General features: G+C 48.7%; 1 protein-coding gene across 4 annotated transcripts in view; it reads left to right on the forward strand.

Moving 5' to 3' along the window:
• Positions 1-216: 216 nt before the first annotated feature.
• RHPN1 (rhophilin Rho GTPase binding protein 1) overlaps positions 217-24,579 on the forward strand; it is a 31,025-nt gene continuing 6,662 nt past the window's right edge. Inside the window, exons 1-10 of one of the 4 annotated variants that reach the window (XM_056332825.1) lie at positions 217-757; positions 10,578-10,696; positions 14,633-14,761; positions 18,170-18,263; positions 18,637-18,714; positions 19,734-19,858; positions 20,166-20,332; positions 20,887-21,074; positions 21,243-21,399; positions 23,490-23,609. In XM_056332825.1, coding sequence (XP_056188800.1) covers positions 662-757; positions 10,578-10,696; positions 14,633-14,761; positions 18,170-18,263; positions 18,637-18,714; positions 19,734-19,858; positions 20,166-20,332; positions 20,887-21,074; positions 21,243-21,399; positions 23,490-23,609 — 1,273 coding nt within the window. In that variant the 5' untranslated portion in view covers positions 217-661. The remainder of the gene's footprint in view (positions 758-10,577; positions 10,697-14,632; positions 14,762-18,169; positions 18,264-18,636; positions 18,715-19,733; positions 19,859-20,165; positions 20,333-20,886; positions 21,075-21,242; positions 21,400-23,489; positions 23,610-24,579) is intronic. The other 3 variants (XM_056332826.1, XM_056332827.1, XM_056332829.1) reach the window with 3 other exon arrangements.

Genomic DNA, 24,579 nt, shown 5'->3' on the forward strand with positions numbered 1-24,579 from the left:
CCCCCGTGACGTCACCGGCGTTCTAATTCCCACCGTTGCCACGGGCGACAGACCCTCCGCCCCTCCCCTCCCCGCGCCGCTCCGTTCCTCCCCCGCCGCTACTTCCTGTCTCGCGCTCCCATTGGCCAGCGCCGCCGCCGATCCGTGCCATCCCTCTTTCCCATTGGTCGAAGCCTGGCTCCGCCCCGCCCCACCACCCTGCTTATGCCCGGCGCCGCGGTCGTTCTCGGCCGGCAGCGCCCAACGGCGGGGCCGAGTTGGGGAGAGGGGCGGCCCGGTCTGCCGGGGCTTGCTCCGGTAAGTGGGGGTGGGTTGGTAGAGCTGTGGGGTTTGCCCTCCCCCCCCAGTTGAGGCATCTCTCTGAGTCAGTTCGAGGGTGTTGGGGGTCTGTGGGGTTTACCCCCGTCCTCCGGGGTGGCAAGCTGTTGGGTGCGAGGGGGGGGGCCGCAGCAGGCGGGGGCTAGTGGGTGTTGAAGCCCCCAGCCAGGCCAGAGCTGGGCTCAGGAGCCCCTGGGGGCTGGCAGGGTGTGGGGCTAGGCCAGGAGAAGTGGAGCGGCCCCAGGTGGGGACACCAAGCCCCAGAGCCAGCCGGTGAGGTCAGGCAGGAGCCTCCAGTGCGGGCCCATCCCCCACCCCACCTGTGGATGCGGCGTCCCTGGAGATGATGCCTCCTGAGGAGGAGAGCTTGGATGGTGGCGGGGACAGGGATGGTGGCCTCGTCCTCCTGCAAGGCCTGAAGAGCGGCAGCACCCGGAAGGTGAGGCACGGCCATGGGGTGCTGTGGGGGGGTGCAGGGTGGCAAAGCACCCAGCTGATGCTCTGTGGGGATGGTGGTCCGTGTGGGTGGGGGTGCAGGTCTGTCCTGGCCATCAGGTGGTGCTGGGTGCGTTGGGGCACAGCAAGGACCTGGTTGAGGAAGGGCTTGATGGGCAAATGAAATGTGGCAAGTAGCTCATCCCTAAGCAGACCTACGCAACTATCTCATGGCTCATCATTCTTCAGTGCCACTCCTTTATCACATCTTCCTCCACTGGCTCAGTCTGCAAGCTTCCCAGCAGCTACTTTTAACCAAAATCTCCTGGATTTTGGCTTTTTCTCCTTCCTGCACTGCCTGTCCCTCCTGTTGTTGTCGGAGGTACCCGGCAGGGTGTTGCTCACTGAGTTTCTTCTCCAGGTGCTGTCCATAAGGAAAGTCGGTACAACAGCAGCCTGGCCATGCCTGTGAGATGGGGCCAGTAGCTCCGCTGGCATCACTTCTTTAATTAGTAACAGCAGGGTGAAACCAGTGGGGCTTGTCCTCAGGCTGCCACTGTCCCAGCTGCTCAGCTTTCCATGCTGTCTCTTGGGTATCAGTGCATGCATGTTCCTGGGGTCAAGTGTTGCTTTTCACAGGAAAAGATGAGTAAACATGAGTTTTTGGGGCTGTTTAAGTGTGCCTCCCGTTAGGTTTGTCCCCTGGGAGCCAGCTTTACAAACCTGCTGTGAGTTTGCCCTGTAATCTGAGCTCTTCTCACAAGTATGTAATTTTCAAAACTTGCTCTTCAGCAGAGCACTGCATTTCTGCAGCCCTTTGGCAAAAAACCCACAAACCCAAACACCCCAAAACCCAGCAGTCAAAAAAGCAGAACTCATCCAGGCTCTCTTTAGAGGTGTTTTTTTCCTGAATGAGAGCTGAGATTGCAGCCCTGGCTGAACAAGGATCAATCTGATCTTGAGTCACTTGAGCCTGGCCTCTGACTGCAGCTAAAGAGGTTGCAACCTTAAACCAGGTTGGAGTTTACTCAGGGTCTTGTCTAAATAGCAGGTGCTGCTTGTAAAGGAAGATTAGCTGGAGTTCTCTTCTGCTTTATATGAACATAAAGTTTATATATTTTATGGATGAGCTGTTCCCTTATATAAGCAATTGGTTTACCCTGTCTGATGGATCTCTAGCACAGAGAATAACATAGGAAAATATTGCAAAACTTTTGGCGGGGGGGGGAGGGGAGGCTGGCAGGGGATATGTAGCATCTGTCATAACATGGTTATTTTTTAATTAAAAAAAGCACCTGATTAGACTTCCTATTAATGATATCAGTTTTTAATTTAAAAGAAACTATCAATATAGCATTCTAGTTGTGGGTTTGGTTTTGTGTTTTTGGTTTGTGGTTTTTTTTTTTTACCCCGAGAGCATCAGGGGCTGTGGATGGGACCACTGTATGTTTGCTCCCTCGCAGGGGATCCTGAATGCTGCTGCAATAGTGATTCTTTATTATTTTTTTTTGCCAAGGTTCATGTACCGGGGCTGAAGATTTAATACATCTGTTTCCTGCTGGCACCCTGCCCCAGCTTTCATGATGCCCTATGCCTCCCCCAGCTCCCTGGAGCAGTTTCACACTACTAAAATTCAAGCTATAGATGCAGGTTTTGCTGCTTAAAACCCCCAATCCCCCATATTTTTATTTCTCACCCCCCCCATTTTATTTTTCCTTCCTCTTACTGAGTGCATTAGCCAGCAGCGAGGGCACTTCGCTGGGAAATTTAAAACCTTAATCCTCCACTCATTTGTTAAAAGGCTGTGTGATGTAACCATATTCTCAATAAAAGGTTTTAGAGGTTTTAGCTGGTAATGTCTCCCACAGAAAAACAGCTTGCAGCCGGAGTGCTTCATGAGATTAGTTTCATGATAGGGACTTTATATATAAATAGATGTTCAGGGAGCAAAAACGTTTGTTGTGACCTACTGGTTGTCTTCCAGTAACAGCCCATATTACTTTCTGAAATGCCCTTGTTTGGGAGGAGAAGGAAATTGTTGATAATCTTTTATGAAGGAGAATGTTAAAGCCTGCTTTTGTGTGTGGGGTAGTTCTCCAGCTTTTGTTTTGCTCTCTATCCCACAGGCTAATGCAGCTAAACGAGGGTCACTTGGCCACTTGTCCTGTGCTGGCCTGACTCAAACTTGTAGGTTGCGAAGAGGAATAATAATCCCAGTCGACAGCTCAGATTCTATCAAAATAGCTTATAGACCAGCATGGTTCTGGAAATAAAACGGGTGCTGAGAGCTTGATGTTCCAGTTACCTTATTTCTACAGTGATTTTTTTTTTTCCAGGTGCTGGATCATCTGTGCACTGGGAAACATCCCTTTTTGGGGACAAAGCTGTGTTAGGAAATACTGAGCCTGAGTGTGGATGAAAATAGGCACTTGCTTTTTTTTTTTGAGTGGGAGGTGTAAACATTTACCAGGTAAAACCTGCAGGGCTGAGGTTGTACCTAGAGACCATGTACTCAATGCATAGAGTTGGGACCATGGATCAAGTGTATCTCTGTTAACAGCAGCGTCAGCGCTTCCTAGAGCTGTGGAAATTGTTGTAATCTTCATCTGTTCTTTGTTCTGGTGCAAGAATTTTGCTCTAGCTTTTACTATTGAGAAAATCTTGATATTCTGGTGCATGCCTTGATGCAGACTTGAGTGGCTAAACACAGCTTGGACTTGACCAGCTTTTATGCAGTTGCCCACCTCTGCTTGAATTGTGCTTGATGGTTGGTCCTTGACCCTCCCAAGCACTGATCTTTGGCTCTTCATTCACCATCCCTGCTGGGGTTGAAGGCTTCCTGGGTGCAAGCCATATGATTTCCTTGCACTTTAGCACCTCATGCTCCTTAGTGTGCTGTTTTCTTTCATTGCATTGTGAGTGTAGACGGGTAGTGCTGGAAAGGTTGGTTGGTCCCTGACTTGGTGCAGGAGCTCATCACCCAGAACCCACTTAGCAGAGAGCTCTGAAGACTGGGTGCCTTTAGGGTTAACAAGAAACTGTATCTAGCACTGGTGTGGATTTTAACAGTGCTTGTGAATCCTGGTCCTACCTAGAGGAATTCTCCTCTGAATGAGAAAACAGTTTGCAGATGAGATCAGTCCTGATGTCCAAATGTTGCTGTGGCTCTGTCTGCAAGTGTGGCCCTTGTGGCTATCAGGTGTCAAACTGAGATCTTGGGCTTCTCTTGTAGCCTTGCTTGGCTTTGTCTTTGGCTTCAGAGGATTTTTATTATTTATTCTGTCAGTTCTCTCTGTGCATGGAAGCAGCACCTGGGGTGTCTTTTCTGGGAACTGCTGGGGTAGGAGGAGATGAAGTGGAGGTGAGAGACATAGGGAGCCAGGCTCCAGCAGAGCTCCTGCCACTTCCTCTTGAGGAGTGTATTTATGCCCTGATCAACCAACGCCAGCAACTGATTGCTGTGAGGAGGGAACAAGGCAGCACTGGAGAGGTCAGATGAGAGAAATCCCAATGGGTTGTCCAACAGAAGGCTTGAACAATGTCATCTTCCTTCCCTGGGAAAGCGTTAAATAGTAGTACTTTTGATGTCTTTTGACTCCCTTCCCTTAAAAAGCAGTAAGCTGTCAATTCCCTAGGAGGCATAACATAAAATTAAAACAAAATTATCCTTAAGGCTTTACGGAACATACGCAGCAGTCTGGGCACCTTTGCCAAATGCAGCTGGGCTACACTTAACATGTTCGTGGTGTCCACCATCCTCCAAGTTGGTCTGAGCAGTAAAAGCTGTGATGGGCCTAATCCTGCCATGAGACCTCAGCTATATCCATGAGCTCTGGTTGTCTGGTATCTAGCACATCGCTGTGTTGTGAGACTGGGTCTGAGCCTGTGTTGTCTGACACGAGGTACCAGGACTGCGGTGCAGATGTGCTGCTGTGAATGGTCTTAATGACAAATCTTGGGACAGATAACCTGCTGTGGTGGAAATAAAGTTATACCCTCACTGAGAAAGAGGGAATTGTGTGTAAAAATGCCTGACTGTCCAAAGCAGCAGCTCATCTCTTACATATTGCATTGCCTGGCACCAGGAGTCTGCGTGTTTGTATATGCACATGGCAGTGATGCAGGGCTGGCTGGTGCCCTGTTCCCTTTGCAACTTTCTCCTTGAACTTCCCTGTACTTGGATGTGAAGGTTGTCTCCTTGGTGGTGAGGCTGCCTGTAGAGCCTATGTCAGCACCAGGTGATGATTCATCTCACCACTGCCGTATTATGGGTGTCTCCAGTCTCTGTGTAAATTAAACTTCTTTCGTTTCTCCTGCTATTCTGTGGGCACTTTCCAGCTGCTTTAATTGGCAGGAGTTCTGGTGACTGTTTTGTGGCTAAAGCTGGTCTTGGAGATGACGCAGCTTGGTCTGTGCTTCAGCAGGTGGGCTGTGGAGCCCCTCCTGTGATCCAGCCAAGCCCTGCAAGTATATAGGAGCTTTTGCTGCAATGCCCATTGAGGCTATAATTTAACTCCCAGCTACAGACCCCTTTCTCATTTCTCTGAAGAGAGCTATGTCTGGCTCCTGCCAGCACGCTCCTGGTCTATGCCTATTCCTCTGGGCAGGGATGCAGGAGCCCCTTAAGCAATTGGATCTGCATCTCTGTTTCTCTCTTGCTTATGGCTTTACCAGCATGTTCTAGGATTGTGTTTTCCCTTGTCACAGTAACAGCTCACAGTCATCCTTAGATTGCTTCATACACTTAAGTTTTGCTTTTGCTCAGTTGCTGGAAGCAACTGCAGTTCCAGCAGAAACCAAAGAGCAGAAATCAGTCCCTTTATGCATGGCTTTGCCCTTTGGACTTGCTGGCATACACCTCTCCTGACAGGTGATTAGGTTTTTCTGTCACTAGGGCTGGGAGGCAGTGGCCTTGTTTTTTTGGCACCAGGGTCACAAATAATGGTATAGGTGTGCCTTGTCACCCAAGACATAGCCAGGCTTCATTTCCTGGAGATGTGAAGTGCAAAGTACACTTGGTGATCATCTCTAAACACTTGCTGCCTGAGGACTTGCTTATAGAAGGAAATGTAACCATGTAATTGCCCTATTTAACACCACAGATGGGTGCTCTTGAACTGGAAGAGGTGTTGGGGAGCTGGCACCACCATTACGTCATTGTGTTCTCTGCGAAGATAGACTTTGAGTTGGCAGAAGCCTTGACATCCCTTAAAGGGGATCTGTTTGTCTTGGCCTCCTCTGGAAAGGGTCTTCTGGCCTTTTCCCTTTTCTTCCTTATGTGGAAGCATTGGCTGAGCACTTTCTGTAACTCTGTCATCTGCCTGTGCAGAGGGTTGAACACAATGTTATTTGGCAAATGTCTTTGAGCATAAAATGGCCTTGCTACAGTAATACTGGCTGTAATCCTGCTTTGTCAGAGGCAGTAAACTTCAGAACCGGACACAACTCGTATAACTTAATGATGCACACCTCATTCATTTTTATGGCTTTCTTAACATATGCTGTCCTCTGTGTACATACAAGTTGTGCTGTTCCCTGTCTGCTGCACAATTTATGGCCCCTTACTGGAAGACTTAGGTCCTTGCTTTCCTTTTGTAAAAGCTTTAAACTAGGAAGGTTAAGAAATCTCATGTTTGACCTGCCAGCTCCTTAAGCACCCAACTCTACTCTTCCGCTGATTTCCCTATGCGCACCCCAAAGCCCAAGAGGCTGTTGAAATAACACCTCTTTCTTCTTTGAGGTCAGCTCTCAATGGGTTGACCTCAAAAGCTTGTGCAAAGAAGAATTAAGCAAGGAAGATGCCTTTTAAAAATGAACACTAGGTTTTGGTGGGGCTTTTTCCCTTCGCACCCCCTACGTAAGGCATGCTTATATCCGTCACCACTTTAGAAACTCTGTGCTGTAGTTTTTAGCTTTTGAGTGCAACTTGGAGAGTATGGGTACAGGCAAAGTGTTGGCTTCTTTTAAACATAAGCTGTTGGAGGATGGGCATGCTTGCCTCTTGACTCCATCTCCCCTGTCTACCTTTTGATTTAAATATGGCTCTTTTTTGCTTGTGGTGGTGTTTACTTTCATATGTAAGTTAGCCTTGGCTAAGCATGTTATTCTGGAGCTGAATTTTCTTCTTGCTCCTATATTTGTGAAATAACATCATTTCTGCAATGCTTCAGGAGCAGGTGCAGCCTAGGCTTGATTGTTCCCCATGGTGGCCTTGGCATTGGTCCATGGCAGCCAGGGATGATGCTTTGGGACTGATGGCAGATCTTCTTTTGGAGAGATATGCTGCAGTCCCATGGGTTACTGCACTTCCCCAACTTCATAAGGGGTGAGTAGCAAAGCAAGGTGTGGGGAGAACACATGAAGTCCCTAAGGGCAGCAAGTCTCAAGATCCTGACTTGACATCCTCACCAGGGTTTGGTATTACATTAGGTGCTCTAATACCTGACTTTCTGGTACCTTTTTGCTGTTGGCTTAGGAGCCTGCATGGGAATTGATAACTATCTCATTAAATCAGATTGAGAAAACACTGTTCAGAATGGGGTGGGGGCAGGGGGGAACCTTGCAGCTTTACAGATGGCTTAGTGTCTCTTAGAGGAAGATGTTTAGGCAAATCCAAATGCCATGACTGCCTGGATGTTGTCAAATCGTGTTTGGTCCCCAGCTACCTCAGGGCTTGCAAGTGTTCCTGGAAGGTAGCTCCTCTTGTGGCCCTGAAGAAAGATGAGGTGATTAACAGTTATCAAAGCTGCTCTGTTTGCATGCTTGAGAGGGTTCGTGTTCATCAGCTTTGACGCTGGTGGTGCCTTGAATTTTGCCTCTTGGTGTTGTCTGAAGCTAGGCATGGGAGAAGTGGGGAGCCGCCAAGTCAATTAAATAAACCCCAGAATTGCTTTTGCAGTGAAGAGGTTTTAACGCTGAATATCTTGAGGAGCCATCCTAGCATCTTCTCATGCCACTCTGCATCTTCTTTTCTTTCTTAATTTCTTCTTGTCTTGTCATCCAACAAGGCAGTATTCATGGACCTTCTCTATGGCTTTAGATAGTCTTTCCATCCATGTGCCTCTTCCATCATGTCTTACCTGCAGCTTCCTCTGGCCTCCTGCCCATGTATTCAGGTAGTCTTTGCCACCTGCTGCCCCTGCTCCCTGCCCCCCCCCCCAAAAAAAACCCACCCAAAACCAACAAAAAAAACCACCCCAAAACAAAAAAAAACCCAACAAACCAAACAAAAAAACCCAAACAACCCAACAAACTCTTCAAATCCTCTGACTGCTTTCAAGCAAACCTTTGCAGGAAGTGTGAAGGTCTCAAAGGTGATGAAAGCTCCTGTAGGAAGAGCTGGAGGCAGAGAAAAGGTGCTTTCCACCTCCAACAGTTGCTACCAGGGTTGTTGAGTTTTGGACAGATTTTTGTGGCTCTGGAGGCAGAAAGAGGGGGCCTCGATCCTGCTTGCTTACATGTATTTGGACATATTTGCATAAGCATTTGGCTCACATGTCTCTCGAGCTGACAAGCACACACAGCTTTTGTCTGTAAACCTGAGAGGCTGTTGAAATTTTAATAAGCTCCATTTTTTTTCTTTACTGCTCCTTCTCCTTCCTTAAGCTTTAACTCCCATGTGTAGGTTAATGTCCTGCACTGTATGAAGAAACATCATTGAAGGCACAATGTTTGTAATCAGCCTTCAATAAAAGAAATACTTGTGTAGTACCTTAAACTACATCTACACAAGAAGCTCCTTTCTAAACAAGAATTTGATGCTGTCGTCTTTGCTTTGAGAGCCTCTGGGTGCTCAGATTTGAGTAGTGCAGATGTGGTTGGGTTGGGTTTTTTTTCAAGGACCGTTTACAGTGATGACCCATCTCTTTCTTGCTAGAGAAAACCTGGCATGGTCCCTTCTTGGGCGTCAAGGTGTGGGATTCCTTATCCTTTCCCTTTTTCTTCCAACTTCTGGATTTTTTCCCTGGCAAGCCAACAATGTGTGCAGGATGGGTGTGTTGCCCCAGGACAAATCCAGAAGCGGCGCTTCTGGATCAGCCTTTCATGTATTTGCTCCTGAGTGTCTCAGACACAAGATTTGTGCAGCTGTTGGAGTGTTTTCATTAACATCCCACTTAATTGCATTTCCAGAATAGTCAGTCTCATGCTTCCAGCTTCTTCCTTCAGTAATTTAAACAAATTATGGATTACTGTAAAGCACTAAGCCTGCAGATTTACGGACCAGATGAAGTGACCCTGATTCCTCAGTCTCCAATGTACCAATTAAGACCTCAAATCTTTCACTTAAATGAAAATGCTAATGTTAATCCCAGACCCTTTTTAAAGGGGGCACCACTTAGTGGTCTTCAAATATGAGAAATTATTTTTCAGAAGGCTGAAGTCCATGAAAATGCAAAATTTTCCATTCCCTACTTGCTAATCAAAGCTAGTTGCGTACTTTTTTGAGCAAGGATTTTTTTTCTTTTGTTGTAAGTCTAAAGGTTGTTGCTTAAAAATTAGACTTGAGTTGCAAGGAGAAACTTCCTTTGTGTCTCTCTAGGCTAGTGCTAAATGCAAACAGAGGAAAAAAAAAAAAGGGTTTTTTTTCCCATTCGTACTGCCTCAGAAAAATGAAATAATCTGCTAGAAGCAAATTTTCCCAGAGTAACACTGGGACTCTACAGTGTCCTCTGAAGAGGTAACCAAGTGTTGCCGTGGCTTGTTGGATTTGAGACTTTTGTGACCCATCTTGGAGGATGAGGTGATACCTGGTGAAGCCCACAGATCTCTACATGGATGAAATTAGCTGAGAAGGTGTTTTGGACAGAATGAGAGCAGGCACTGTTGGAGCTCTGTAGAATCTCTTGAGTGGTGAAACCCTTTCTTGCTGTGGAGGCAAGAGGCCCACCAGTAGCAGTGGAGGGAAAGCACTGGGGAGAAGGGTAAGACTGATATGCATAGCTAACAGAGGTTTTCTAAGGGAAGCAAGAGCGTGAAATAGTGGCTTTGAGGGATTTCGTTTAGTGCTACAGTGGATCTTGATATGTTCTTGGAGGGATCTGCCTGTGCTTTGCACTGGTGTATGAAGAGCAGGCTTGGAGGGCTTCATCCTCTTAAACTACCCAACCTTGTGCCATGCCAAACAGGTGCTGTGTTGTTGTTTTGGGTTTGGTTTTTTTTATCGAGGGGTCTTTAGAGGCTCATTTCATCCATTTGAACCTCTCCTCGCACAAGGGAAATCATCTCTTCTTGGACAGAGCTTTTGTGGCCCTGGATTCGGAGACCCTCCTTGTGGCAACCTCACTGCTTTGGGCATCCCATAATAACCTCTTGCCCCTGTGAGACAGAGGGATATTGCTGTCTGTTATTTCTTGAAGTCGGAGATTAAATGTTTCCCTGTCTGCAGAAAGTCCAAGCCAAAGCCAAGGAAGGAGGCAGGGATGGAATTAATTTACTGCTTTGTACAACTCATTTCTCCACCCCCATGAACTCTTGACTTGCTGCCTGCACTCAATCCCCTAGAGCCAGCAGGAGATGTGAGCACATATAGACATAGGGTCACATCTGTTCCTGAGCTTGAGGGTTATATTGAGCTCATCTGCAGCCCCTTGGGTCTTATCTTGTGTCTGGATGGCGAGACCCTGGGAAGGAGATGCTTAGTTCCTGTTCACAGCTGTGTTTGGGAAGCCTTGCTTAGAAAATAAATCGCTGTAAGCAACATGTGGTATTAGATAGTAAACCCTTTATTTCAAACGAAATGCTGAAAGTGCCAGTTTTAATCCCAAAATGGTGGTTGTTTGCTTTTTTTTTTAATTTGTTGGTGAGACCCTGCCCCTCTCTCTCAGCAGGGCTGCGACCCCTTTGCCCAGACCCAGCGCAGCAAACTGCAGCATCGCCGGGCAAGGATTAACCAGCAGATCAACAAGGAGATGAGGATGCGAGCGGGGGCAGAAAACCTCTTCCGGTGAGTCCTGGTCCCCAGAGCATCTCTCTGGCCCAGGGATCTGGCTGGAGGTGAAAATATGGCCTTGATGTCTAGGAGGCAGGTGATGCTGGCACTCCCCTGGCTATGGTTGGGGTTTGCTCAGCCCTCTCTTGACTTTGCAGTATTCATGCTAGAAATGCCTGCCCTCCATCTGGTGCAATGCTAATGCTCTGCATTTTCATGAAAAATGATGACTTCAATGCCCTGAGAGACTGGTACAAAGCAGGATGTGAGCAGGTGGAATAACAGAAATAAATGTTTAACTAGGATTGAGTTTAGACACCTGAGCTCCTGTCTGATAACCCCAGCAAGTGGATCAAATCCAGCTTTAGTTCTAAAAATCTATAAAAAAGCACAGGCGCAGTGCTTCCACTGGAGCAGAATCTGAAAATTCAAGTATGTCTTTGCAGATGGGCACAGTCCAGTGGGTCTTCACCCTGTTGGAAGATGCATTTACGGGATGGCACCTTTGCATGGCTTTTAGATAGCAGCTGGTCCAGCCGAAATGGAACCAGTGCATTACTGTCTTCCCCAGCAGGGTGTTCATAATGCAATTGCATTATTATTTACATTTTTTTGCATGCAATTGTGTGCTCTTTTATTTTCTTGTTAACCCAAGGATGATCTTTCTTTTGTAGCTCTTGTGTGTATCTCATGTTCCTGTAGGATACTGGAACACGTGCAGGGTGGGCAGGTCTGTTAATATAAGAACATATAAGGCTTCCCTAAAATAGTTTTTTGGCGTATTTTGCCTGTTTGATATTTTCGTTTTTCCCCAATAAAATAAAATTGACATTTTACTTCTGAATGTGAATGTTTTAATATCAGTTGCATGTTCATGTTGCACCTGGAAGAAGGGAGTAATAGTTGCTCCACCAAACTATAGGAAGAAATGGTATTTTACTGGTGGGTGAGGACAGTGTGGCTTCCTAGGGGAGGCAATGTTACAACTCCCATACTCTACTGCTTCAACCAGGCTGCCGTGCCTCATCTAATTTAAAAAAGTCATGAAATCCCAATGTCTGCTGCTCCACGTGACTCCCTTTTATTATAAAAAATTAGGAGAAAATGTGCTGGCTCAGCAGAAATGTGCCCGGCTGCAGTTTTAGTGTGAACAGTGGGAATCAGAGCCACGTGCAGGGGAGTGAGCAAAAATGTGATGCAAAACACATCTTAATTATTCTGCCAGGGAAATGCACTGATGGGGCTTTTTTTCTTGTTGTTGTTGGATGAGCAGTTTGAATGTCCTTTTGTAGCAGCCAATTTTCCTCCCTCCCACAAGTCCACTTTGCAGCTGGGTAAAGTAATAATGTGGGTTTCTGGGCGCTATGGTTCTCAGAGCTTATGAAACAGGAAATCTGGGGGGGGAGGCAGGAATCAAGCTTGTGCATGAGATTAAAGGTTGGGGGGGATGGTATGTTGTAAGTCTAAAGGTTATTGCTTAAAAATTAAAGACTTGAGTTGCAAGGAGAAACTTCCTTTATGTCTCTCTAGGCTAGTGCTAAATGCAAACAGGGGGATAAAAGCTGCGGGTTGCCCAGCCTGGAGTAGTGTTTGCAGCTGAACTTGTTGGTTTCTTTGCCTCTGAAAAAGAAAAAAAAAAACCAAACCCCAAACCCAACTCTGAATGCTTTACAAAAATAATCTCCCAAACTGTTCTGTTCAGCGTATCAGTCTCCTTTCCTGGAGAGGTTGTCGTGAATGGTGTGTTGGAAAAAATGCATGTGGTGTTTGCTCAGTTAAGAGGGTTTGTTTGCTGGATAAATAAATGGGTAGAGGCAGCGGAAACCTTTTCCTTTGCTTTGCTCAGCACCAGTATTTGAACAAGAATCTGGGAGATAAAGGTGTTGCCAACTAACCAGTTTCTTTAAAAGAAAGCAAAAAAATAGATCAGAAATCTCTTTGGTGTTAACTAAGCAAACAGCTGATAACTTCACCGAGGAGGCTGATGGAGACACATAGGCTCAGCTCTTGCTCCGGGCAGGGGCCGTGAAAGCCTCGCTGCAGGTTTGCTCACAGAAACAATTGAGTGATTCCCTAAATTACCTCTCTGAGAGGTACTGTGCTCTTAATTGCTGCGTGTGGCTCTTGTACAGTGCAAACTGAGTGCCCCAATGTGACTTTGGGCTTTACAGCCTTAACCTGGTGGCAAGTCCTGGAAACACTTGCATGTGCATGCAAAATCCTGCAGAGCAAAACTGGGCTTGACTAAGTGCTATGTCCTTTCTACTGCAGAGCAGGGGTGAAAACACTGGTCAGAAACATATCGTGTGTATGTGCAAGTGTTGCCTTGGTGTTGCTGGGTTGCAAATCAGCACAAATCAGCTTTCGGTAATATAAGAAATTAAAAAATTACTGTTGCCAGCTAGGGGCAAGACAGGGAAATTCTTTAGTTCATGTTGAAGGAAAATTGTAGCAACAGTAGTGATGCACCCATGTCTTGGAGGTGTTGTGATGTGTGGAGGACTAGAATAGCAACTAAACATTGGTTTATGTGGAAAGATGATTACTGTGCTGATACCTTATGCAGAATTGCAAAAGTGCTGAAGGATGTTTAATTGGAAGCAGCCGCAGAGATCTTGGGACCTGCTGTGGTTTTGCTTTTGTTGTTTAGAATAAATAAATAAAAAAAAGCATTGGTCTTGGGAAATCCCAGCAAAGGGAACTCAGGAGAGTTGATGCTGAAGGACCAGCATCTTAAAAAGAAAACAGCATAGCTCCTTCTACTACCCTGAGCCAGGTCAGGGCAAAGCCCTGATGGGATGCTATCCACAAAAAAAAAAGTCCAAGGCAACATCCTCTGCAAAAGCTGGGGGAAAGTGGTGCCCTGGCCAAGCAGACCTTGTGCATGTGGTGTTTTTCCTGGAGCCTGATGTGATTTAGCATGAGCAGCCAAAGCCCCTTTCAGCTCTGGGTTATCTCTCCCTACTTTCCTTCAGAGCAGATAAGAGGGGTATAATCAGCCTGGGAGCTTGTCTTGCTCCAGCAGGCAGCTGAAATCAATCCTTGATGTTTACATCTCCTGACATGCATGAGCAGGGAAGGGTCCAGCTCTACCAATGGGTGAGCACCAGAAACCTCTCTTGCAGAGGGGTTGTTTGCACCCAAAATAAGTTGTGTTTTTTTTTTTGTTCCTCAGACCCAACTATAAACCACTTTTATTTGATGTGGGTGAGGGCCTTGAGTGCTCATAGCCAAATCTGAAGCTGCGCTGGAGGGTGGGTGCATGGATGGGCAAGGGGAAGGCTGCTCTGGGGCAGAAATAACAGGCTCATCTGAGCAGGGTGCAGCACTGTAATGAGTTTGCCTGGCCTTGACCTCCACGGCACAGTGATCTGGATGCTCTGAATTCCCCGATCCTAAAAGTCTGAGAGAGATGGGGTGGTTCAGGCTGGAGAAGAGAAGGCTCCAGAGAGACCTTGCAGCCTTCCAGTACCTAAAGGGCACTTACAAGAAAGACAGGGACAGGCCTTTTAGCAGGGCCTTTAGTGGTAGGACAAGGGCTAATGGCTTTAAACTAAAAGAGGGTAGATTCAGACTAGATATAAGGGAGAAATCTGTTACAATGAGGGCTGTGAGACACTGGACCTGGTTGCCCAGAGAGGTGGTAGGTGCCCCATCCCTGGAAATGTTCAAGGTCAGGTTGGGTGGGGCTCTGAGCAACCTGGTCTAGTGGGAGATGTCCCTGCCCATGGCAGAAGGTTTGGACTAGATGACCTTCAAAGCTCCTTTCCAACCCAAACCATTCTATGATCAAGTGCAGAGCAAGAAGCATGGTTCTGTGGGAAGATTTGGATAGATGCACGCGGTATTGCGCTGCTGGATAACTTAATCTCTATTGGTGCAATCAAATGGTGATAAATAAAGGCATTGATGAAATGGGAGAGGTTTGATCCCCATGGTGTTGTCTTGCAGGGCCACCAGTAACCACAAGGTCAAAGAGACTGTTGCCCTGGAGCTGAGCTACGTGAACTCCAACCTGCAGCTGCTGAAGGAGGAGCTGGAGGAGCTGAACAGCAGCATGGATGTGTACCAGAATGACAGGTACACCAGGCAGCCAAGCCAGGCGGGCAGCTGCTTGTGGTGTTGGAAGAGCAGCTTGCTTGGTTGGGATTTGATTATTAGTACTGTTGTTGTTGTTATTACTACTTTTTTGCTCTTTCTGAGAGCAAGGCAGCCTTTCAACTTGCACCCGTTGTTTTGCCTTCCTGCTCTGCAGAGGGTTTGGCCTCTGGCAGGGACCACAAGGTGGTGGCTGGAGAATAGGAGAGGACTTGGGCATGGGCTAGGCTTGCTGGAAAAAGTTTTTCATTCTGGGAACATCAGTGTTTCATTTATAGAGCTGCAAGGAGAGCTAACTCAACAGCTTTTCCTAGCAGATACTTAGATATTTGGGAATGAATGGGTACACCCTCTGGACACTGGTGTCCCAAAGCAGGAGGAATAGCAGGAATCATCTTCACTTGCATCACCCCCCTTTCCTGAGCATCCCACCGGAGCATGAGTTTTTTCCAGGAGGTAAAATAAGGTATTTCGTGGAAGAAATTGAAAGTGTGGCTTCTTAGGTGCCCAACCTTCTGCTCTGGCTGTTCTCAGAGCAGGCTACTCCCCGAATTCTTTTCACATTGAGGGTATTGGGTTATTTTTCTCTCTTTCTGAGGTTAGACCTTTTGTTAATTGAAATGCTGTGTTGCTTTGAAATGCTTACCCAGTCACCTTGATCTTGACTCACTGGTGCAATAATCCTAGCACGCTCACCAGCAGCAAACCAGTATGCCAGACTGGCTCAGCCATGCCATTTTGCTGGGTGAGAAAAGCAGAAATCCCTGAGGCAGAACATACCGGGGATGCTGCAGCAACGTGGGAGCCAATGCCTCTCCTTGCCTTCCTGAGATGGATGGGTGGATGACACCAAGCAGAGTGGTGCGGTTGCCATGCCTGAGGGATGGGATGCTATCCAGAGGGACCTGAAAAGCTGGAGAAGTGGGCCCATGTGAACCTCATGAGATTCAGCAAGGCCAAGTGCAAAGCCCTGTGCTTGGGTCAGGGCAACCCCTGGTATCAATACAGGCTGGGGGATGAAGGGATCGAGAGCAACCCTGTGGAGAAGGACTTGAGGGTACTGGTGGAGAAGCTGGACACGAGCTGGCAATGTGAGCTTACAGCCCAGAAAGCCAGTTGTGTCCTGGGCTGCATCCTGAGCAGCGTGGCCAGCAGGGTGAGGGAGGAGATTCTGCCCTTCTGCTTCACTCTGGGAGTGTTCCCCCGTGGAGCACTGCATTGGAGCATGTCCCGTCCTTGAACTTTGGGGTCCTCAACACGAAGACAGACAGTGACCTGTTGGAGTGGGGCCAGAGGAGGCCACGGAAGGGCTGGAGCACCTCTCCTGTGAAGAAATGCTGAAAGAGTTGGGGATTGTTCAGGCTGGAGAAGAGAAGGCTCAGGGGATACCTTCTTGCAGCCTTTCAATACTTAAAGGGGCTTATAAGAAAGATGGGGACAGACTCTTCAGCAGGGCCTGTAGTGATAGAACAAGGGGTGATGGTTTTCAAGTAAAAGATGGTAGATCCAGACTGGATGTGAGGAAGAATTCTGTTACAATGAGGGCTGTGAGACACTGGGCCAGGTTGCCCAGAGAAGTTGTAGAAGCCCAATCCCTGAAAACATTCAAGGCCAGGCTGGACCAGGCTCTGAGCAACCTGGTCTGGTGGGAGATGTCCCTGCCTATGGCGGGGGGGTCAGACTAGATTCTGTGGTTCTATGTCCATCCACATGCTTTTCCTAGCACATGGTTCTCCTTGAGGGAGGATTGCTGTGCTGTTGGGGGTGCACAGACATGCGAAGACCAGGAGAGCATCAGTGACTCCATCCTGTGGGTTGCTTCAATATTAAATGTCAGAGCAAGATGATGTGGGTATAGGTTTGTGGCATCCCCTATGGGGAGAAGGCTAAGGGAGCCCATATCTCCACCACCCTTGGGTGTTTGCTGCACTCAAAGGGCCTGTTACAGTCTCTGAATGTAATCCTGGGTGTTGGCCCTTCTGTGCTAGAAGTAGGGATGCGTGCAACATTTCCTGTGTTGTGTGCATCCTCCCCAAGTTTTTCCCTGTCAGGGTGGCTCGGCTTTTCCAACCTGCCACTTGTTTGCCCTGGTTTAAAAAAGAAAACAGCAGCAGCAGAAACCCCAAAACCCTGCCCAGGCCACACAAAAGCCCCTTTGTTTGCTCTAGGCATTGGATTCAAGCAGAAATCTTGTTAGGGAACGAGCAGTAATGGCTTTTCTGCACCAATTATAGCTCTTGAAGCTGTTTATTCAGTATGAACAGATGAAAATGTGGGTGCAACCTCTCTGCCCTGCTCCCCAGGTTTCTGCAACTTTCTTTGCCTCTTTGCATGCTTGGAGTAATGAGTGGTGTGCTATCAGTGGTTTCTGGAGGGTAACAAGCAGTGGCTGTTTTGCAAACCTGGGTTGGTGAAGGCTTGGTCCTGCCTGATCAGCCTTCCATCTCGCTCACTGCCAAACTTTCTTGTCTCTTTAAACGAGTCCCCTGGGAGGCCAAGTGTCCAAGGACATGATCACATGGCTCCGTGCCAGGGCTGGGGACTTCCCCGAGGGATAGCTGGGTATCAGGGAAAGCGTTTGCAGAGCTGATGTGATCTGCAGGTACCACGGCCGGTTCGTGTTCCCCATCTCTGTATACAGGAGCTGGATGATGGGTCCAGCTTTGGGGTTCTTTGCAGGGCTGTAATTTTCTGCATGCTCCAGGCTCTACTGCTTATACAGACAGCTTCTTTACTTCTTGGCAGCAGATAATTAAATTGCCTGCTAAATCCCCCAAAAGGTGGTCTTTCCTGGCTGTCATCCTGCAGCACTTCTTCCTCAGTGCTGCACAACTGCCCTGGTTTTAATGTTGAAAAACAAACCACTCCCAGCTGGGCGTTCCCAGAGTCATCATGAGCTTGTTACAATATCAAACGGGTTCTGCGATAGGAGCTATTATTAGATAACTGCTTTTCATAGAGGTAGAGAATTTCAATATCAGGTGCAGCGCTGCAGCCCAAGGAAGTCCTTGTCAGCACCAAAGCCCAGATTAGCACATAGGAAGTGGGTGAATCCATGACCTGTGCACATATCACGCCCAGTTCGCAAGGGTAATTAAAGTAATTTCGTTGCTGGAGCTTATTTTGTTACTACTAAATTTGTTATGGAGAGAAAAACAGAAGCCCATGGAATAAGGGTGATGGTTTCAGGTTATTTTCTCTGCACCTTTTCTTTTGCACTGCCATTCCCAACATCACATTGGAAAGAGCATCCTTCTGCTGTGTGTGCTTTGGTCCTGTTCTAGTTTTACCCTTTAATAGGAGCAGCACAAGCCCAGGGTAAAACGCTGCTTCATTTTAGTCCCTGACACACAGGGTCTTTCCAAGACTTTTAAACCAACCACCAAGTAGGTTGCTGTCTTCTTCCAGTGAGTCCATCAGCGTCCCCATGATCCCTTTGGGCCTGAAGGAGACAAAGGAGCTGGATTTGCTGGCACCACTGAAGGTGAGCATTGGGGATTTGCACACTTGGTGTGATTGATGGAGGGAAGGGACCAGGCACTGTGGGAGATTTTCAGCCGGTGGGTATGGTTGGGTGTCGCAGCAACTGCAAAACACCTTCTGTTTTGGAAGAACTGCAAAAAATAAATTTATGGGGAGGAGCAGGACTTAAAACATGGGGAAAGCAAGAGATGAGGGTCTGGAGATGCTGGAGAGCAAGAGCTAGGCAACGGGGAGATGGTTTTCCCTGGTGCAGCTTTCCTTGTGGTGAGAGCTGGCAAGTTGCTTGAACAGAGTCACTTAAAATCACCCTTTAAATCGTGAAAATCTGTCTTGAACCGTTGCTCAGGTTTTTCTTTTCTTGTTTCTGCATCCAGGATTTCATCAGCGAACACTATGGAGAGGAGGGCATCTTGTTTGAAAAAGAAATCAAAGAGTTCATGGAGCTGCGGCAGGTATGTGTCTCTTGATTGCAAAGTCTGGCTTTGGCTTGTCCAGAAACACTCATTGGAGGTGCCGTGTCTTGCTTTGGGGGTTCCCTCATCCTGTCTCCAAACTGCACCCTTATGCTTGTGTCTCAGGATGCGGGATTCCCACACTAGGAATTTGGTTCATAGGTTGCAAAATATTACAGACAATTCAGTAATTGTTCTCTTTCCCTGTGCTTGTCCCTGCTGACCTAGAACTGAACAATAACAGCAATAACAGTTGTTATCTATTGCCGGTTTATGAATATTAGTTCACCCCCAGCAAAGCTAAATAACTGCTCTCGCTCCAGCTAGCGCTTGGAGAAGAGGAAATATAAAGCAATCCAGTAAAGGTGAATTTTCTCCTCTCCTACAAAACAGCTCTCATAAGTAACTTCATGTTTTGCCTTGCTGCGAAGCTTTGATCCAGGAGAGCGGAAAGAAAGAAGCTTCCTCAAGCCCTTGTGAAGGGCCTGATCCTGCTCTTCAGGCTGTGGGAAAGGAGCCCTGCAAAGCCAGAAGATGGGAAAAGGCTCGTGGTTAAAATTAGGCATTAGGAGAGCTCTGACCCTCCTCACTGTGCCAGGTCAGAAGCTCAAGAACTTTTTTATTAAGAGCAAAAAATCTTATTTCTTCCCTAGCATTTCTTTCATCAGACTTTGCATGAGTTTTTCTTAAAAAACCCCATAAAATAAAATAAATATTCCAGCTTGGTTTACATGAGCATTGCCTCCAGCATGGTTACCAAGCTGCTGGCTCTGGATTTGGGTGCCCCAGCACCAAATTGGTGCCTCCCCAACCTTTTCTGTGGCTGAACTGGTGCCAGGGGGCTGCCTCCCACTGCTGCACAGCATCTCATCTACTACTGATCCGATCCTATTGATCTAATAACTCAGGTGGATTTCTCTCCCCTGGGTTGCCCAGCATGTGCAGCTCCATAAATCTGTCATTTCCCCTTCTGTTTTCCCCCTCTTCCTACCCACGTGTCTCCTCTCCCATCCCTGCAGGCGATGCGCACCCCGAGCCGCAATGAAGCTGGGCTTGAGCTCTTGATGGAGTATTACAACCAGCTGTACTTCCTTGATAGCCGTTTCTTCCCTCCCACCAAAAGCCTGGGTGTCTTCTTCCACTGGTTGGTGCAGCTTTCCCTGTCCCACCTGGGGCATCATGAGTTGGGAGGGAGTTGGGACCAACCCTCCACGAGTGGGTTCACTCCCTCTGCAGCGAAGTTGGGGCTGGTAGACAAGAGGAGTTGGGTTTGCTGTTGCCCTGGGTGGGTTAATTAAGGGAGTCAGGGGAAAGCACTTAGCCCGTGGGGTTGAGTCATGATGGAGACAGTAGCCGCAAGCCCATGCGGAGCGCTGAAAACCCTTCAGGATCCTCCTGCATCTGTGGGTGAGGACCGGGCATGGGCAGCTCTTGACTCTTCCCTTCCCCAGGTATGACTCCCTGACGGGGGTCCCATCCCACCAGCGGGCACTGGCCTTTGAGAAGGGCAGCGTGCTCTTCAACATCGGAGCCTTGCACACCCAGATCGGAGCGCGGCAGGACCGTGCATCCCTGCCGGGGCTCAACCAGGCCATCGATGCCTTTCAGAAGGCGGCCGGTACGTGGGTTCCCCCCTTCTCCAGCTTCCCGGGGGCATGCAGGCAGCATTTCCCTGGGGTGGGAATAGTCCACACCAGTGCAAGAAGGCGAGGGAGCAGTTGTGCAAAGAGGGACGAATACAGGTCATCTCCAAGGGGCCCCCAAAGTGCAAGTTGGCACTGTGCTGCTCCTATAGGTTATGAAGAGGAGCTGGGACGACCCAACAGACACCCAGAGGGCTCTCTGTTGGTACACAGCAGTAGGGGTGTCCTAGCTGGGGAGAGGAGAGATGCTGTGAGCATCTCATCTGAGGAGAGACCCTGTGAGCAGCTGAGGAAAAAAGGGACCCTGGCACTGCAGTCATCCAGGGCTTTGGAGAAGAAAGCTGTGGGCACAAGGATGGTTCAGATAGCAAGGGAGGGACCCCTGACCTGTGTACCCACCAGGTATGGTGAGATGTTTGATGTGCAAGCTGTGTTGCCAGCTCTTTTCCTCTTGCACCACTGGTGGTCCAAAAGTCTGACCCTCGTGCTTACAAGCCCAGTGGCTACCAGGAGCTTCTCCCATGTGCAGGTGCCTTTAACTACTTGAAGGAAAACTTCTCCAACGCTCCCAGCCTGGATATGAGTGCCGCCTCCTTGAACATGCTGGTGCGACTGATGGTCGCCCAGGTCCAGGAGTGTGTCTTTGAGAAGATGACCTTGCTGCGTGCCCAACATGACTTCCTTGCCCGGCTGCAGCTCGCCCAGGAGGCAGCAAGGGTGAGTACCTTGGGGAGGAGAAGACTTTGTGGGGCTGTTACCACTGGAGAGGCTCCTTCTGTGGTCAGCCATAATGCCCAGGAAAGGACAGCCTGCCATCACTGTCTCCTGATGGGTGTCCTACATCTCAACCCATGGCTTAGAAGTTTGTCTCTTGATGCCACACAGGTGGAAGATGTCTACTCGCTGGTGCACCAGACGATGACCCAAGCCCATGTGAAGGATTACGTTCCTTTCTCTTGGACCACCATGGTCCACGTCAAGTCAGAGCATTTCAAAGCCCTCTCTCACTACTTCGCTGCCATTGCTCTTTGTGACTGTCCTGGTGAGTGTAGTGCCTCAGAGGCAGCTGCTTGCTCAGATAAGTGCTGGCTGCACATGGTAGCCTGGTGTTTGGGAGGGATTGCAAAAAAAGAGAAGGGAGGCTTCCATAGGGTAGATGGATATAAACCCTAAAGTTCTGGGGACTCTGAGCTATTGATCTTGCTTATTGACTCAGTGATTCATGCACAGGGCATATTTCCCCCATATTTCTGGTTTGCGCAGTGGTAGCAAAGTCCTTCTAAGAAGGTTAGCAAAAAGGTGCTGTAGGGATGTCATCTGCTGTCCCCTTTGAGACTGGGAGGGTAAACAGAAGGTCAGCTACCTGCTGGCCATGCATGCGCTGATGTCCTCAGCCAGGCATCCTCCAATGCAGGCAGGCCAGCTGGGGGCTTAAAAAAAAAAAAAAAAAAACAAAAACCCAAAAAAACCAAACCCCAAACCCCCTCAAACTTAATTGCCAGCCTTGTGGCTGGCTGCTCTGGGAATCCCACGGTGGTGGGGTGCTTGCAGCAGGGTACACGTGGCTGTGCCAGAGCCTGGCTGACGTGGATCTGTGGAGCCAGCTGGAGTGTGAATGTGGGATGTGACCTGTGATCTCGATCTGTGCCATCACTGGCACCCATGCAAGCAATTTCGGGTCGGGCAGAGGATCTGGGGGCAGGCAGCTAATGCGTGCTGTGTCCTGCGGTGCTGACCCGTCGCTTGGCGGGGTGGCTGAGGACAGGCTGGGAGCCTTTCTGGGGAATGGCTGCTGAAAGCAGTGCTGTGCCACCGACAGTGATGGCTGCCAGACTGTCCCAGCATCCTCCCCCGACTCCGGAGCCTGCCCTAAATCTTGCTGCCAGGCTTGTGCTGTGTGGGCGTTGCAGAAGCAGGATTGAGCAAGGAGAGCTGCTGGGGCTGTGACAGGAGAGAGTAGGGTGTCATGGGGCTGGAGCAGCTTAAAGACAGAAAACAGCAGAGGATGGGGATGCAGCTGTGTTTGAATGCGGTTACAGGGGACAGGACAAACTTTTCCCCTAATGTTTTGAGGCTGTTTGTCCTGGTAACCTTAGGTGCTGAAGGAAACAAATCTTCAAGAGATGCCTGATTTAGGTGTTCAGGTATTTTTTTTTTTTTTCTCCGTCCAGAGCATGCTGTTGAGAACCCACATGCCTGCTCGCTGCCTCTCCCTGACCACCTTGTTCAGAATAACAAATCTTTTGCTCTTGTAACCAGCGGGCAATAAATTCCTTATGCTGCAGTTTAATCCCTTAGGGATGCTGGCACAGACAGGGCTGGCATGGGGAGAGCCAGCCCTGGAGCTGCCAGGTTCCCAGTCCACTGGATGCTGATGCCAGGGTGCTTACCAGGCTTTGGGATCTTCCATTTGGACCAGCAAGTCCACAGAGCTCCCTGGAACCCTCTGGGTTGCTTCTTACTGCACTCTGCACCCAGAGAAGGAGGCTACCAAGCAACCCTGAGCTCCCTGTGAGCGAAAGGGGATTAGGAACAACTTTGGCTGGAAATAAAGGTGTAAAAAGCACACGTACAGAGCCCAGCATGGTGCTTGGAGCACCTGTGCAAGCTGTATCCATCTTGGTTTCTCCGTTGAAGGACCCACTTGATTGTACTGCAAGCTCGCTGCCCATGCGGGGGTCCCAGGCACAGCAAGGAGGGCTCATCTCCCAAATTATGCTTTAGTCTGCTCTGCTCTTGTGCTTTAGTTGTCTGACTTGGCTCTGTGTCACTACCCTCCAGGTGGGGAAACCCCAGAGCTCTTTATTTCCAATGCTGCTTCCAGACCGGAGCAACAGAGGGAAGGAAGCAAGAACCAGATACCTCTGCTTGTGCACAGAACAAATCCTGCACTTAGTTTCAAAGCCTGGTGCAGCCTTGAATGTTGATCACTCATCCCTTTCCCCGTCAGTGAGGTCTTGGTTGTTGCAGGGTGTGGTTGGGTGAGAGGAAGCTGCTGCTAAAGTTACTGGGGCCATGGGAATGTGGATGTGGCTTCCTGGTCCCCTTGTCCCCACTGCCATGGGGGTCTGGGTGGCCAAGCAGCACCCTGATGTCTCTCAAAGCCCATCCCCACCCGTTTGTTTTACACAGTGGCATCTGATGCTGAACTGCCAGAGCAGGAGAAGGCTTTTATCCAGTTCCACGTCACCATGCCAGAGGGGCCATCACTCCGTGTCCTGCTGCAGGACCCCGAGGAGAGGAGGAAGCTGGGTAAGCACATCAGTGGGGGCAAAGCCCCCAGTTCTTGGAATGAAACCTCAATGTGCAGGCAGAGCGCCCCATTGTAACCCTAGCCTTGTAGGCATGGTCTCCATGAAGATGTACGATGAGCTGCTGGGGGAGGTTCTCCACCATGCAAAGACACCTTTTTGGGGGGCTTTCTTTGAAAAGAGCCTCTCTTAGGAAGGCAGGAAAACATCACAGTTCCCTATTAGTGTGTTGAGGACCAACTCACAGCTTGCACCAACCTGTCCAGCCAAGTTTGACAGTAAAACCTCAGGCGATGAGGCTTCCTGAGCCAGGTAGCATCACCCAATGCAGCATGGAGAAATCCGTAGGGACGCAGAGATCCTGAAAGCTCTTTGGCTTGGGCTTGTCCCTGACTTGGCTTGATAACAAGAAGACACAGCAGATGCCAGGGGGTGGCATTTTTAGCTGTATCAAAATGCTTGGGAAATGAGAACTTCCTCCCATGTGGATTTTCAGCTTCAGGGGAAAAACAAAGCGTTGCTTATTCAGCTGAAATCATGTTTTGGCAGCCTCTCCCCAAGTGAGAGCAGACTCAGCGCCCTGATTTTGGGGTGTTGTCTCCCATTTGCCTCCCCCACGAGCTGCCTCCTGGTGCTCTTTCCCCTCATTGCACACATGTGAAAGGAGACAGGTCCCACCAGGAATGAGTTTGTAGTATCACTGGCCCCAGCAAAGTCCTGGCTGCTCGGTCAGGTTTCACTGCTGGTGACAGGAGGTGGAGGATGTGCATGAGGAGACTCCTTAAATAAGCCCCGGAACCAGTAACACCACCCTGACACACTCAGCTGCAGTCATCTGGTTTCACAATTTGCATCAGCCCAGAGCTCTGCCTGCTCTTCTCGGGGAGTGGGATCCATTCAGCGTCTGCTGGTGATAAATGAACATGCAAATGCCAGCTGAAGCTGTGGTTTTGGCTTACAGGAAGGGAAGA

The sequence above is a fragment of the Falco biarmicus genome, chromosome 3 (assembly GCF_023638135.1).
Source record: "Falco biarmicus isolate bFalBia1 chromosome 3, bFalBia1.pri, whole genome shotgun sequence".
NCBI lineage: Eukaryota > Metazoa > Chordata > Aves > Falconiformes > Falconidae > Falco > Falco biarmicus.